The following is a 17,182-nucleotide window of genomic DNA, read 5'->3' as shown; positions in this document are numbered from 1 at the left end:
ATTGGCATTATCAAGTCTTACTTCTTAAACCATTTATGCCTAGCGTCTAGAAAAAGGCCTTGGCAAACAGCGCAGACCCAGATGAGACGCCGCATGATGCGGCGTCTCATCAGTGTCTGCGCTGTTTGGTTAAAGGAATTTCTGTAAGAAATATTCTAAATATAGAAATTAATATACTAGACACCCCTAATTTGGAAATAAATTGATCCAATTTAGAGGGATGGGAGAGTGCACTAGGCTTAAATGGGTTTATGCAGCTGTACCTAGTCAGCATGACAATGCGGCCTTGAAACATACTATATTTGACCAAGAAGACCTTTACAACGAAAATCCATTCTAGGCGGAAAGTGTCGTCCCTGATTAGCCTGTGCGGACTGCACAGGTTATCAGGAATGGCATTTACGCACGTGCATTAAGTTCACTTTTCCCAGAACGCGGCTTAAATTATCCATTCTTACAGCTCGAAGGCATTTTCAATCATCAAGGTGGCATTAAAATAACTTATGCTCATCATCAAGGTGGCCATAAGGCCTTGAAAGTATCTATACTTACTGCGCTAAGCAGCTATCTACCATCAAATTTGTATTTGGGCATTGTCATTATCAATTCTTACTGCTCCATGCAAATAAACCTAATTGACTAGACTTTATTCATCGCTCCACAGATTTCTACATAATAATAATGGCAAAGACAACCTTGACATAGACTACATATGTACTTACTGCTCGACGCAGTTTTCCATCATCAACGTGGCCTTGAAGCCGAGCACGGCGAATACGACAGAGGAGGCGAAGATGGCGGTGAACCAGTTGGTGAGGGAGATAAGGATGGTGTCCCTCTGGCAGTTGTTGTGGATGTTGTTATAGCTGGAGAAGGATATCAGGCCGCCGAAGCCGAGCCCGAACGAGAAGAAGATCTGCGTGGCCGCGTCCAGCCACACGCGCGGTTCGAGAAGGCGCTCCAACTGCGAAATTAGTACGAGGTCATTAATGACCGATGCTCCATCTTAAATGGGCTTTATTCTGATATTGTCATTATAGGTATTTCGGTAATTGCGACTGATGAGAAGTCATTGGCTTTGCAGTAGATGCAATAGATTCAAGAATTCAAGAGAACAAAAACAGTGAACGATAAGCATTAAACTGTTTAATAAAACAAATCAGAAACAAAAATCTATATCATAGACATCGCCATGGGCTCGAACTAACACACGCTAATACGAGTCATGTTGGATATGCGGACTCAGACCTCGAGATTCGCCTCACCTTTGGTGTGTACATGTGTGCCAGACCGTCGACCGCCCCCCGCAGTGTGACTCCTCGCACGAAGAAGATTATCAGCACAATATACGGAAACGTGGCCGTAAAGTACACAACCTGTAAGCAGACGAGAACTGGTCACTTGACTATAACGTCAAAAGTTAATATTTCAATAAAATCGGAACACAAACTACCGATCCCAATCTAACTCTGACCAGCGCCACGTGCATGCATTCTATACATAGATGGTCGCGTCACTACGTTATTGTCAGTAAGACCGGTGTGTCGGTAAGACCGGTGTGTACACAATGCACGTGCATGGTGTGCAATAGCGACAGTGTTTTGGCACGAACTGTCAGGGGCGTAGTTGGGCTGATTTTCAGTTTACGCAAATGGCATGCTAGTGGGGTCCGGCATGCTCCCCCGGGATTTTTTTAATCTCTACAAGCCGTACGTGCATTCTAGACAGGTTTCAGACAATAATATAGTGCAAAAAATGGCGTGATACACTCGCATATGATACCAGTTATCTTTGATTTTACTACTTGTGATTTTCTTTTAAGATTACATTCTAGAATTATGTCGGGGTATATCATTTAATGTATGTCTAAATAAAACCATGATATGGTATGGTATAAAACAGGACAAAACACTTTTGGATAAAAGTAACTAAATCTTAATTTGCATTGTTATAACACAAATAAAAGAGACACAATAAAGCAAAATCTCCATCTTTTAGATAGCAACTATGTCTCTCATATTTACTCGATAACTCTAGTCACTTACATCTCGTCTTGTAAACTCTACTTATAGCAAAATAAAAACAATACACGTAAACTGTAAACATTCTAGTTTATGCACGGTCTCCTGTATAACATGCATTACACTACACACGTAATAAAAGGGCCAAACGGCGCCCTTTCGTCTTGCAAATACGTCAACGACCTCTGCTAGATCGATCTCTCGCTATCGGTGTATATTCAACAGGACAAGACCGGACATGCGCTCCGTTCCCATGGTACTACGGAGGTATGTCTTCACCCGTCTCATTGTAGAAAAGGACCTCTCCGCTGTTGCTGTCGATACTTGCATGCAGAGCAAAACGAGAAGACATCTTCGAACATTGGGGTAGGAATTTTCCGTTGCGGGTTAAGCGCCGACTCGAGGGTTTTGAATGGCTCAGGAGATGAAATCTGCCACTTCGCCTTCCACCTTCTACACTCCCTGGCAAATGTAACATCGTAAACCTCAAGGTCTGACTGGAACTCGGTGGAAATCTCTTGAACAAGATCGTCTGTTAATTCGCTCACCTTCAATATAAAAAACGTGTCGCGTCATTGAATCGGGATATACATACGACATATTGCATAAAACTATAACAAAAGCGTTTGTATTATCTGTGACTCCTGATTGGGAAGAACACTTGATGTTCGGATTTATATTTTGACTAATGGCTTCGCAGTATTTTTCAAATTTGTCCCACGGTTTAGTTTATTAAACCATATCACTGTATCGTCAAAACATAAACCTGAACCTTAAATAGATTAATGTTTGTTTATCGCTGATTTACATATACTTAATTTGTATACAATCATAGACCGTTTAAAACATGTGTATTATTATTATTATTATTATTATTATTAATAATAATATTATTATTATTAACATTCATTAATAATTTATTTGACAAACGTAGATCTATCCCTGAATGTCCGTAAATTTCTGATTATGCAAGTTACAGTAGATCTATAACTGCAATTCCATATCATGTTATTTTCAGCAGTCAATAGGTACAGACATAGATGAATAAATGCCTTTTCAGACGAAATATCTTAGATATGTACGCACCTTGGTTGGTATGAGATATTGAACATTGAATCGTGCGTGCCCTTGAAGTAGCCGTGAGTCTAATTCCTGAAGCAAATGATCCATGAAGGGAAGGGTCGACACCAAACTCCTTGGCGAGCGCCACAGATTTTTCATACAGTGCATCCAACACCATTTCATCTGCTCGTTCAATCTATAAAATACCCGCTTTTATTATATACATGTTTAATACTTTTAACAAAATACAGGTTGTATCACTCGTTGAAATAAAAAATCCCGTATTACGCTACTCGCTGTTTCCAATTCCGTATTACCATACTAGCCGGACTACTTTGACCCATTTAATGACGTCACATTACACGCATCGAAAATAGAGATATTTTATATTACGAAATCTATTACGTAGTACATCGTGTGACGTCATTTCTGTGACGAAACACAATAGTTTTATCTTAACTCTATGGAATTTAAGGACATGTTGGACGTGGTGTTTTTTAACAGTTCTAACGTTCAGATATATAAAAGATTATAATCATACATTCAATGAATATGCGGGTTCGGGCGGGGGCGGACCCGGTGTACAAAAGGGCGATTTTGATCCGCGCATGACCCATTTCAAATGTGTGCAAATAAAATATAGTAACGCGTTTCTGATGTTTTAAACCTTTACCGGAACATAGCAATTATAGTTGAAACTGTCATACCTCAGTGTTGTATAAAATTATGATATTTTGGAAAATATTTTAAAGTTCACGAATTTGCATGCACAGAGGACACTAAGGTTTAACCTACCTAACAGGGAACTTATACAAATGAACATTGCTCCAGTCAGCAGTCAACAATTGTATTTTATCTGTGCTGGATGTTGTCTGGTCTGATTTTCCATCGAAAACATCTCTGTACGAGGGCGACATCAAATTAGCAGCCATTCTAAAAATTGCCTGCTTCGTAAACAATCCATTCGGATACATAGTAAAAATCAACGATCAAGCGCAGTCGATAATAATGATATGTATAGTCACCACCAAAAGAAACGTGACCTCGCAAATGGTAAATCATGCGTATTCTATGAAGTCGAACAAAACAACATTAAGACTGTTTAAGGGTGTTCGATATGAAAACACATCTCTTGCATAGCAAATATGACTATCCCGGGTTAGGCATCACATTTTATTGTATTTTTCGATCACTTTAATTTTGTATTTTTTCCAAACAGCGTACACACGTGCGTATTTGCATTTGCCCAGCTACGCCCCTGACTGTCAAGCCAGTGTTTTTTTTTATCCGTTTATACCTTTTAAGACTTTAAATTATTGTTTAAATGCCGCTCACTTACAATCCAAGGCTGCAAGAAAGTGATTAGCGTTTATTTCGTATTAATAATCGCCCTATATCTCGACTTTACCCAGTACGAATTTTCTAAGCGAGAGCTGTATTTTGTGATATCGTTAAGAAATTTCTCAGCGGGTAAAGTTTGTCACGTGATTACGCCCTATGACAAATGGTATCAGGTATTACCTTGACGTTGTACGAAGATTTCTTTTCCATACCATGACGTGATAAGGCAAAAAACGTTAAACTGATATTAAACCTGCAGTGAATATTGTTTACAGCATTTTAAAATAAAGACATCTTAAAGGATATCTTGATGATCCAACTCGGAAATACGACTCCACAATGAAAATGAGCTTACCAGTTAAAATACAAAAATGAAAGACATTCAGCGTCACAGGTATTTCATCATATCTCTCACATGACCATACAATGTGCGAGTTACATTGACACTGATGAAACTGACACGACTTGTGCTTGTGAATAAAATACATATCGATGGTCCCAATTCAAAATGCCGAACTTACAAAAACACAAGTTTTCAAGAGACGTATTTTTGTTAAACATTTCTTGCACAAAATCAAATAAATATTATTTTTAACATTTTTAAAAGTGTCTCGTGATAGAGCATGTTCGTATGGAATTAATTTGACGTTAAGTTAATAAATCTGCTGTAAAATGTATCTTCGTCATTTAGACTTGCATTTATGTGATGTTTCGGCAAATTGGACAGCTAATTGTAATAGATATCGTTTCAATAGAATAAATTATTCCACTGTTTTCCATTAGATTTAGCAAAGCAATGCGTGTTTTTCTGTTTTACACGGTGGCACAGAGGTGACAACCGCAATTCTTTATTTATATTGTGGCCTCAGCTTAGTAACTTGTGGGAACAACTTATAAAGTTGAGGGAACAACTTCATAAGTTGTGGCTTCAACTTAATAACTTGTGGAAACAACTTTTAAAATAACTTGTGGAAACAACTAAGTACGTTGTCCCCACAACTTATTAAGTTGAGACCTCAGCTTAGTAACTTGTGGCCACAACTTCCTTACTTGTTCCCAAAACTTATTAAGTTGAAGCCTCAACTTTGTAATTTGTTCATTTAACTTACTAAGTTATTCCTTCAACTTAATAACTTGCGGGAACAACTTTGCAAGTTGAGGCCTCAACTTAGAAACTTGTGGAGACAACTTCATAACTTGTTCCCACAACTTATTAGTTGTTGCCTCAACTAAATAACTTGTGGGACCTACTAAGTTGAGGCCACTACTTTAAGTTTAACCAATCAGATCGGCGTTTCATCTTTACCGTTTTATCACAATTAGTACCCCTTATACAACTAGGTGCTCGGGTTCGAGCGCCGGTCTGAGCACTATCCCTGTAAGCTATAGATCCCCGATTCGAACCCTGTCTGAGCACATGCCATGTAAGCCATGGATCCCAGATTTGAGACCCTATCTGAGCAATCGCCAAGTTAGCGACTGGGCTCAGGGTTCGAACGCTGGTGTGAAAACTAGCCACATAAGCGACGGATTCCGGTTTCGAATCCAGGCCTGATAGCTCCCTTTTTGAACGATGGGTCTTTGGGTTTTAGCCCCAGTCCAAGGACTTTCCCTGTAAGCGACTGGGACCCCAGTCTGAGCATTCGCACTCTACGTAACGGGTCCCGGTTTGGAGGCCCTGCCCGAGCACTCATCCTGTATGCTATGGGCCCCGGGCTAAAATCCCGGCTAAGTACTTACCATTTAAGCGAACGGACCCTGATCCAAGTCATAGTCTAAGCGCCGGACCCGAAAATGCGGGATTTATAGTTACAGGGCTAGTGCTCAGACCGGCGCTCGAACCCGAACACCCATCGCTTGCAAGGCGAGCTCTTATTCCGGGACTCGAAACCAGGAAATGTTGCTTACGGAGCTAGTGCTCATTTCGGCAACCGGTCGCTTAGACGGCGAGTGCTCAGTATGGTATGTTAGCGACGGCTGTTTGGTTCGAGTCCCTGTGTGAACCCGTAGCTTTCGGTGCGAGTGCTCAGACTGAGGTTCGCAAACGGGATCCTTCCCTTACTGGGCAAGTGGTAAGACACAGGCTTGAACCCGGGATCCATAGCTTTCAGGGCTAGTACTCAGACTGGGGCTCGAAGCCGGGACCTGTCACTGTTGGTGCACCGAGGCTCGATCTAGAGACCCAAAGCTTTCAGGGCTAATGCTCCACCGTGATTCAAACCCAGGGACCGCCGAAAACTTAGGCATCTAGCTCTCCCCACGTAAACGATGGTTCCCGGGATCGAGCCCCGGTCAGAGCAATCGCCCTTTACAAGAAGGGTCCCGGGTTCGAATCCAAAATCCATGGACCATTCTCTTATGAAGCGAGTGCTTCGGGACTCGAAACCGGGATCCGACGCTTACGTTGCTAGTTCTCAGACCAGGGATGGAATCCTAAACCCAGTCGCTAACAAGGCAAGTGCTCAAACAGGGGCTCAATCCTGGGATCCATAGCTTCGTCAATTTACCTTAAACATACATGGCTATATTGATACTTAAATAATATAATTAGCGCGCAAAATGCCGAAGTTACAATTTTTTGCAGCTTCGTCATTTTGACTTCATTCAATTGCGGTTCGTCATTACATCACATGACTTTTTTGAGCTGTTGCGATTGGTTAACTAGTTCGTTATTTTGGGGGTATATGCGCATTGATTTCCCGCTTTGCACAGTATCAAAATCGCGAAATGCCAAAAATGTAGGTTCGGCATTTTGAATTGGGACCATCGATATGGAATGAGTGATATATTGACGTCATCATTTGATGACGTTCTATTGAACGAATGATAATGGCGACTAAAATTCGTTAAGCTCCAGCGTATAGCAGCGATTTGATCCTCTAGGAAACTGGCTCAACACGTTTACTGAAATTTGACATGTACATGGACCAGAACGCGATCTACTCGATGGCATGTTCGTCATTTCTGGAAAAAAAAATGTGTTTGATAAAATGACGAAAAAGTGGTGTTTTTATTGCGCAATCGCTATAAACACGTGGCTTGGTCGAAAGTACATGTAGCATTAATAGCAACCCCAAGACAATTCACCCCCAGGAGACAATTCACACGCTACACAATTCAAATTGGTTTTTTTTTCGTACCCAAAATATTTCGTACCCATATTTTGTTCGTACCCATATTTTGTTCGTATCCATTTTATTCGTACCTAAATGTTTTTCCTACCCAAATTTGTTCGTACCCAATCTTTTTTCGTATCCATTTTTTTCGTACCCAAATGTTTTTCGTTCCCAAATTTTATCGTACCCAATTTTTTTTTCGTACCCATTTTTGTCGTACCGAAAGTTTTTTCGTACCCATTTTTTTCCTACCCAATTTTTTTTCGTACCCAATTATTTTCTTACACAATTTTTTTTCGTATCCATTTTTTTTCGTACCCCAATTTTTTTTCGTACCCAAATTTGTTCGTACCCATTTTTTCGTACCCATTTTTTGTTCGTACCCAAATTTGTTCGTACCCATTTTTTTCGTACCCAAATTTTCTCGTACCCAAATTTTTTCGTACCCAAATTTTTTTTCGTACCCATTGTTTTCGTACCCAAATGTTTTTCGTACCCAAATTTATTCGTACCCAATTTTTTTTTTCGTACTATTTTTTTCATACCCAAATGTTATCGTACCCAAATTTGTTCGTACCCAATCTTTTTTTCGTAACCATTTTTTTCGTACCCAAATTGTGTTCGTACCCAAATTTTTTCTTACCCATATTTTTATTCGTACCGATTTTTTTCGTACCCAAATAGTTTTTCGTATCCTATTTTTTTTCGTACACTATTTTTTTTTTACTTAAATTTGTTTTCGTACCCAATTTTTTTTTCCTACCCACATTTTTTTCGTACCCATTTTTTTTCAAAATAATCTGTTTTCAATTTTATTTGATCCTCCTACTCATTCCATTCCGCGAAACCCTTAAGGTGTCGCAACTCTAGTATATTTAAATGTATGAACATGATTCTCTCTGCACTTGAAATTTCAATATCAAATTGCAGTGAACAAACAGCAAATTGACAACTACGCCGACATAATACCCGTGTGACGTCAATGACCTGGACGGGTTATTATATGAAAAGATGATATGAACGTCAGCATCATTTGATGTATCAAAACAAATCGTAAACAGTAAACACGATGCACGCAATAAGCATTCGCAGAACACTGCAGGTATTTGTTGTTAATGTGACACAATGAGCGTGTTTGTTGTTTTGTGAATTGCTTTGTTATATGTGCGTGTTTGGGTGGTATGATATGGCAAGCGGTTCGACGTATAATCACAAGAAACTAGGGTTCTTATGAGAACCTAGGTTTTCATGAGAACCTATGTTTTCATTTGCCTAGGTTCTCAGAATGAGAACCTAGGTTTTCATGAGAAACCTAGTTTCTTGCGGTTCGACGCATAATCCCAAAAACTAGGGTTCTCATGAGAACCTTGGTTCTCAGAATGAGAACCTAGGTTCTTGCTTAAAGATTGCACATGGCTTCAAGAACCCAAGTTTTCAAATGAGAACCAAGGTTTTCATGAGAACCTAGATTTTCATTTGAAAACCTAGGTTTTCATTTGAAAACTTAGGTTCTCAAAATGAGAACCTAGGTTCTCATGAGAAACCTAGTTTCTTGGGATTATGCGTCGAACCGCTTGCCATAGTATGACTTATAATGAATGGCGTGTGTGTCTGTATTGGTGCAGATGAGGAGGAGGTGGAAGAGGAGGATGGTGGCGGTGATGATTATGATGATGATGATGATGATGATGATGATGATGATGATGATGATGATGATGATGATGATGATGATGATGATGATGATGATGATGATGATGATGATGATGATGATGAGCATGATTATGATGATGAGTATGATTATGATGATGACGATGTTGATGATGATTATTATAATGGTGATTACTATGATGATTACTATCATTATTATGATATACACGTTGTTTTCAATATTTTCAATATTGACGTTTAGTTGCAAAAACTGCATCCATTAAGTCGTTATGAGAAAATACCTGATTCTTAAAACATACAATATGTGTCAATTCAATATTCCGGGTTGTTTTGCTATAAAACCTATCAAATAACTGATAAACATAATCTGCATTCAGTCAATTTCAGATGTCAATATTACAAATAAAACGGCTTTTACCTGTCTGTATCTGTGCAACCTATTTGAGGGGCAGTTTTGTTTTGAACAAAGTAGTAGTTCTGTTTTGCTTATCAATTATTGAAATTGGTTTGGTTTTATAGGTAATGAACCTTAAAATCACGATTACTATTTAAGTATGGTTGGATCTTGATGCTTATGTTCATCGTATTCGTTCTTTAAATGTTATAGGGTCACATATCAGACCAAATAAAATCCCTTTTGTGAGGGAATAAAGTATTAAAAAAGATAAACTATTATGAAAGAGAAAACAATTACGAATATCAGTTGTTGAAGCAGAAAATATTAAATACGCCAGTAATCCTAATTAAGTGCACGCACTTCTGTTGTACGACTTTTCTACCGTTGTGGTTTGCTAACGATCCCCAAATCACACGACTATTTCTTAATCTTCGAATAGAACGACGTCAAAGTTCACACAAAATGTTGTTGCATTTGCAAACAATTCATATTTTAAGTCCTATATTACCGCAGTGCTTAATAGGTTTTTGGTAAAAACATAATGTGGGGCTCATTTACCAGTAAAGATTATCAGATTATCAGATTACATTGATATGAATAGTACCCACAGATTAACGTCTGAAAACTAAAACATGTTTAACCAATATACCACAGCACGCCAAGATCCTCGGATAATTAGACAGGTCTAATTGACTTGGTTGGCATTATATTTGTCTTCTTTGCTTTGCTTTGTAAACCTATGCATAGGGCCTACAACACTTATAAATACAACAGCTTGTTTGTTTGTTTGTTGTTTATTTTTCATCATCATCATCATCATCATCATCATCATCATCATCATCATCATCATCATCATCATCATCATCATCATCATCATCATTATCTTCATCATCATCATCAGCAGCAGCAGCAGCGCCAAAAGGAACATCATCTAATTAAGTTATGTACGACATACTTGATGAAATTATTACTGAAAATATAAGGTTATGAAAATGTTAAATGTTTACAGAGGACAGTTCGTATAGGTGCATTCTATGACAGAAACCATCACAATAATGTGTGAACCAAGTCAGCAGTGTAAATGTCATCAAATGCCGATAAACCGATCTGCACACGTGCAGTAACAAATTTGTCGCATCCTACGGCGGGATGACTATTCATTGCCAAAGGTATACCATTGCAAAAAAAAGGCATTTACACGTGGTTCATTCTGCAAGTGCATATAGTTAATATTCAATAATATGTTCCATTAAATCTAAATTGTCGAGAACGTTAAGTACAAATATATAATACATGTATTTGGAAAACGTTGAATGGCATTTTAAGCATTCAATATGCTTACCTTAATTTTTTGTAGTAAGTTTGAAACAATTTAATTCTGTAGAGCTCCAATTTTAAGTAACGAATTCATAAATGGGCCGTGCTCTGTGAAAAGGGGATTTAATACATGAGCGTAAAGTGTGGTCCTTGATTAGCATGTGCACATTGTGCAGTCCGCACAGGCTTATCAGTTACGTTACTTTCCGCTTGTATGATATGTTTCGTTTCAAGAAAGTCCCTTAGCAAAAATCTTGTTGAGGCGGAAAGTGTCGTTTCTGATTAGCCTGTGCGGACTGCACAGGCTAATCTGAGACGACACTTGACGCAAATGCATTAACGTACTTTAACGGAGTGCCAATTCACGTGAAGAAGTTACCCTTTATAAAATCTTATTTGCATGTTTTTGCATGTGCGTAAATTATGTAAATTGGCATAATTTCTTTACATGGTTTAGTTGGTATGAGAAAGAAGGTCATTCAAACTATTGCATGAGATTGCATCATACGTGGGCGAGTTTATTTTGTACGTTATACGCGTCTCGTATTTCGTATCATAGCGCTCTCATTAATATTAAGAACACGTGTAGAAACAGTCTTACAGATAATTAAACAATAACAATACTATGTTATAGGTTCTATTTATGTATGGTTAAACATTACCTGCCAAAATTAATATCACACATCTAACATACCCGTCAATTTAGGTCTTGTTAGTAAATGTTATCCTGCCATACCAATTTGATCAAATAATTGATCGGATTTGCCGCACATTAAATTCGTAAAATGAAATAAAACTATTTATCCCCACGCTTTTTGAAAAAAAGGTGGGGATATTGTGGTGATCTCCGCCGTCCGTCCGTCCGTCTGTCCGTCCGTCTGTCCGTCCGTCCGTCCTGGCCACTATCTCCTCCTACACTAAAAGCACTAGAACCTTGAAATTTACACACATGGTAGCTATGAGCATATGTGCGACGGTGCACTATTTGGAATTTTGATCTGACCCCTGGGTCAAAAGTTATAGGGGTTGGGGTGGGGCCGCGTCAGAAATTATCACTCATTTTTTTAGGTTATTTTACATTTACTTCTTTATTTCTACACCGATTCACTTCAAATTGATACTGGACCTCACCTATGACAATACGGTCAATCTCAACCATGCATGGCCCCATTCCCAACCCTGGGGCGCCCCGCCCACATAGGCCACACCCACCAAAAATTTCCATTTACTATAATTTTTTCATTTCTACACGGATTCACTTCAAATTGATACTGAACTTTTGTTATGACATTAGGGTCAATCTCAACTATGCATGGCCCCAATCCCAACCCTGGGGCGCCCGCCCACATAGGCCACACCCACCAAAAAAATCCATTTACTATAAAAAAAATTTAGGTTATTTTACATTAACTTCTTCATTTCTACACTGATTCACTTCAAATTGATACTGAACCTCTCTTATGACAAAACGGTCAAACTCAACTATGCATGGCCCCGTTGCCAACCCTGGGGCGCCACGCCCACATAGACCACACCCGCCCAAAATTGCCTTTTACTATAATTTCTTCATTAATACACTGATTCACTTCAAATTGATACTGAACCTCTCTTATGACAATACGGTCAATCTCAACTATGCATGGCCCCATTACCAACCCTGGGACACCCCGCCCACATAGGCCACACCCTCCCAAAATTGCCTTTTACTATAACTTCTTTATTTTTACACCCATTCACTTCTAATTGATACTGAACTTCTCTTATGACAATACAGTCAATCTCAACTATGCATGGCCCCATGATCAACCCTGGGGCGCCCTTGGGTCAAACATGCGGCGTGGGGATACGCGTCGGCCTCTGCCGCGCCATTTCTAGTTTCATATTTGTATTGCGCCCGTTAAGTAAATTTCGGTTAGGCCAAATTTAACGAAAATTATAGACTCTTTATGCGTCGTCAAAAAGTTTATAGTGGAAATTGACGGTATGTTTATTGCGATCGGTTACTCCAAAGTCTGGCGGGATATTCAATTGAACTAATGATCAATTTGTTGTGACCTTAGGGCTGATTTAGGGAAATAAATACATATCAACTATGCTAATATGCGCACTACTTGTGAACGAAAATTGAAGTTGCATGGCTGTTTTTATAACAAGACTTGTATTATGTTCCTATCAATCTGTCGGGCACCACTGAATTGAGTTCATATTCATGCAATTCATATTCATCTAAACATGAACCTTTTTCTGGGAAAAACTAGGCTTAATGAATGCGCGTGAAGTGTCATCCCAGATGTGCCTGTGCGGTCCACACGGGCTAACCTGGGACAACAATGTTTGCATTCACTGGATATTCGTTTAGAAGAGACCTACTTACAACGAAAATTTCCTAAAAGCGTTAAGTGGCGCCCCTGTTAAGCCTGTGTGGACTGCACATGCTTATATGGAACGAAAATGTACAAACATGAATTAAGCATAGTTTTTTAGAACGATACTAATAATATTTTAAGAATGACATACATATATATAGATATATTATTCTTACACAAGAAGGCAAACACGCCTGTGTACCCGCAAATATCCCGTAAATAAAATTGCCCTACTATTTGAGCTCAAGAGAATCGAAGGTATCAGATTGTATGCATCGATTCAATGCAGAACGTTGTTGTTGATTTATAATTTGTGTGTGGGTTTGCGTATTATTTACAACAGTCTGAAACAAAAGTCTTTTTAATGAATCATACAGTATACAACACATTTTGCTTCGACTGCCTATTCAAGTGTTTGTGTATAAAGGCAATAAGTAGAAGCCAACAAGCCAATTGTCCCAAGATTGTGAGGTGGGGTTTTCTCAGAAAACTTAAATGTTTTCTGAAAAATATTTTGTATAAAACGAGAGCCGGCACAACGATGGCCAATATGTAAGTTTCAAACCCTGTAAAAGTTACATATTCATACTTGTACAAACAATCCAATTGTGCAAGTGCTTGATTGCAGCATTCAAATATTACACGTAATATATTTTTTACAATTATTCCCTTGCCGGCACCTACCTTCCCCGAGGACTTGATGCCCTTCCAGATGCACGCGTACACGATGATCCAGGCGAACAGCAGACATAGCAGCATCTTCCACTTTATCCCCTCGGGCGAGTCGATCCCGGGGGACACGTCCAGAGCTCTCCGGTACCAGAAATACGACGTGGCCCCGCCCTTAGCACACTCCTCTATGTCTACCTCCTTCGACGTGTTGCCGATCAGGACTGTCTCCGTCGGGCAGGTTGCCCATGGCAGCGGGTACTATAATGCGCATTTTTGTACCTGATAGTTTTGATAGATCATTTTCATAACTTCCGTTAGTTTTACGACCCACAAGAAGAATTGTTTTTACAAAGGCATAAATTCATAGGTTTCATTATTCAAAAGACACGCGAGGAAAACGTATTGAACATGCGTTCATAAGATCTATTCGACGCAAATGAATATGTAATGAAGATGTTAACACAAATATTTTCAAAGTTCCATTAAAATCAAAGACCTACAAAAGAAATAATTCATAAAAAATATTTTCATAATTGCCCATGAGGGTAAAATATTTACCATACGCAACCGACAGGATAGAATCAAACTTAACACAACTAAGCCTTTTTAATACATGGTACATTAGCATAGGTATCGCTCATATCAATTTTAATAAGAGGCTGATCAAACAATACACCTGACAGAAAGGGCGGTTAACCAGAATTACAAATACCTGCAAACTACTAGTATGTTAGAGAATACTACGGAATATATTGTTGATTACATGAAAGAGGACGGTGATTACCTGAAAACTATATAAGAGAACACTACGGAAGATGACGTTGATTACATGAAGCTACGTAAGAGGGCGGTGATTACCTGAAAGCTATGGAAGAGATAGAAAAAGCACCACGTGATAACACCGTTGTAGTAGATAGCGAGATTAAAGGAAGTGACGGCACTAGCGATACCGATGCCTCCGAGGAGCGGGTTGATCTCGTTCCAGACGATCACGGTGCCCTTCTGCAGGCGCTGGCCGATGGCGAACTCGAGGTAGAGGAGGGGCATGCCCTCAATGAACAGCATGATCAGGTAGGGGATGAGGAAGGCACCTGGAAATTAGAACACGGTGGAAGTTTTGGACGTCTTGAAAATACTGTAAAATCATTATTATTCGTGGGGAATTAATTTTCGTGGATTTCAAAGGCTGACCGATACACGAATTAAACCAACACACAACGGAAAATTACTGACGCAAATTCATGCTCGTGTTTCCCCGCCAAAAAACAACAACAACAGTAGAAATCAACGAATCATCGTGTCCACGAAAGTCTCTTTTTTAAACCACGAAATTTCATGCCGCGACTAAATGATTTTAAAGTAAGTGTTTTCTTAAGTGTGTTTTTATTTAGGGAAGAATATTTTTGTCTTGAGCATTTATTCGGTAGTGTGATGTTCTAAACGTGTTGTTTATTTATTAAAAAAGAATGGCAGTTTTGTTGTGAGGTTTTGTTCGTGTAATTAGATCTTTTGTGTAAATGAGAGAAATGTAATGGCATTGGTTTTATCCGTATCAGCATACATTCAATTTTGGAATGGACTAGCGCAAGCATTCTCACATAGGTCGGGAATGAGAAATGATAAAAGAACTGAATTCATCATTAAACATATACTTTTTTGCTGCTTAATCAGATCAGTAAAAACCTCTGCTATTTTACATTTTGTTAAATTATCCGATTTGTGTCGTTGAATGTCGAAGTCTTCGGAACTTTTCATGTGAGCGGAAATACGTCCACGGAAATATATTTCCGTAGATAAAAGTCAAATCGTCGGCTTTAAAATATAAACAAGATGGCCGTGGGCTCTAACTCTTTCTGAGCTGGAACTGAATTTTCAAGGCCTTTGCAATCAGTTTGGATCCAGATGAGACGCCAAAGAACGTGGCGTCTCATCCGGATCCAAACTGTTTGCTATTCTGAAAGTATTCTTTGAAAAAAATCGAAGAAAATGCTAATTTTAGAAATTCAGCAGACGACATTTTAGCAGACGACAAATTTCCCAGCATTCAAAGGGTTAAGGCGCTCATCTGGGAAACAAAGGAACTAAACTATCCTTACTTGCAATGTGACTTCTAGGTATTAAAAAGCTTTTGTCTTAATTTGACCCAGTGACCTAGCTTGTAATATCTCAAATAATACCGGCTTCACAATAACCATAAAATGAAAACTACACTGTCCCCTGTAGACCTTTTTTTCAAAGGACCAAAACCATTTTCTAAATTCGCCAAAATGTCATAAGAACGAAATATTCTGACCTCTCATGAAGATTGAGAAATAAATTTGACCTCTTGAGTATTAGCAAGGTAAATGTTGACGACGCACGACGGACGGCGCACAAAAGCTCACAATGAGCATGTTGTGCTTAGGTGAGCTAAAAGCAAGAACTGGCTGGTAGCTTGGTTTTTTTTTCAAAGGAATGTTTCGCAAAAAAAACTTGTCAATGTTTTCAATTTGAATTTATTCAAACTTTGTCAAATGTGAAACAGAGCCAAAATTATTATTAAAACGAGTGATATCAACACGTTTCTGACAAGATAGCGATTAAGCCTTCTTTCAATGAGCCTTGTTCTGAAAATATGGGCGTAATGTATGTGCGTTAAGTGTCATTCCAGATTAGCCTGTGCACTCCGAAGCTATATTGAGCATTCTGAGATAATGGGATTGGAACATATTTGCATTCCATGATATAGCAGGATTGTAAAATATATATATTTTGTACTGTACCCGCCCCGCCACCAAATCCTGGCCCCACACCTGGTATCTGCATGTGGTAAAGCAAGATAAACAAGAATACAATGTGCCTAAGTCATTGCTAAATTTAGCTTTTCTGCGAACCTATGAAAAAAAATCTTCCGAGTTTCTTGGAATTGTAATGCATAACATCTCGTGCTAGGCGGGTCAAACAGCACTGGAAGTATGACGACCGGTTTTTATATGTGCTTCTTGAGATATTATCGCCCGTTGTTGTCTACGTTCTCATAGACTCTATTGCGTAAACAACTTATCCATGATTTTGTTGCATGGGAACTATTGACAGTGTGCTGTTATACACCATATTTTGATCTCTGACGTTATGATGGGTTTGACGGTTGTTAGCGTGCGGTAAATCTACATGTGTTTGTACACGCAAATACGTCTTTAAAGGTACATGTTTCCAGATTTGTGGCATTTTATGTGTAATCAC

At 38.9% G+C, this 17,182-nt stretch overlaps 1 protein-coding gene across 1 annotated transcript in view; it reads right to left on the bottom strand.

The window, feature by feature from the left end:
* Positions 1–17,182, bottom strand: part of LOC127863334 (sodium- and chloride-dependent transporter XTRP3-like) — a 49,751-nt gene that overhangs the window by 26,404 nt on the left and 6,165 nt on the right. The window contains exons 2-5 of the mRNA XM_052402756.1: positions 14,819–15,051; positions 13,973–14,218; positions 1,266–1,376; positions 723–964 (exon numbers count right to left, since the gene is read on the bottom strand). Coding sequence (XP_052258716.1) covers positions 723–964; positions 1,266–1,376; positions 13,973–14,218; positions 14,819–15,051 — 832 coding nt within the window. The remainder of the gene's footprint in view (positions 1–722; positions 965–1,265; positions 1,377–13,972; positions 14,219–14,818; positions 15,052–17,182) is intronic.

Source organism: Dreissena polymorpha, unplaced genomic scaffold (assembly GCF_020536995.1).
Source record: "Dreissena polymorpha isolate Duluth1 unplaced genomic scaffold, UMN_Dpol_1.0 chrUn005, whole genome shotgun sequence".
Taxonomy (NCBI): Eukaryota; Metazoa; Mollusca; class Bivalvia; order Myida; family Dreissenidae; genus Dreissena; species Dreissena polymorpha.
The sequence above is the reverse complement of the archived record's forward strand: the minus strand, read 5'-3'. Positions and strand labels throughout refer to the sequence as shown.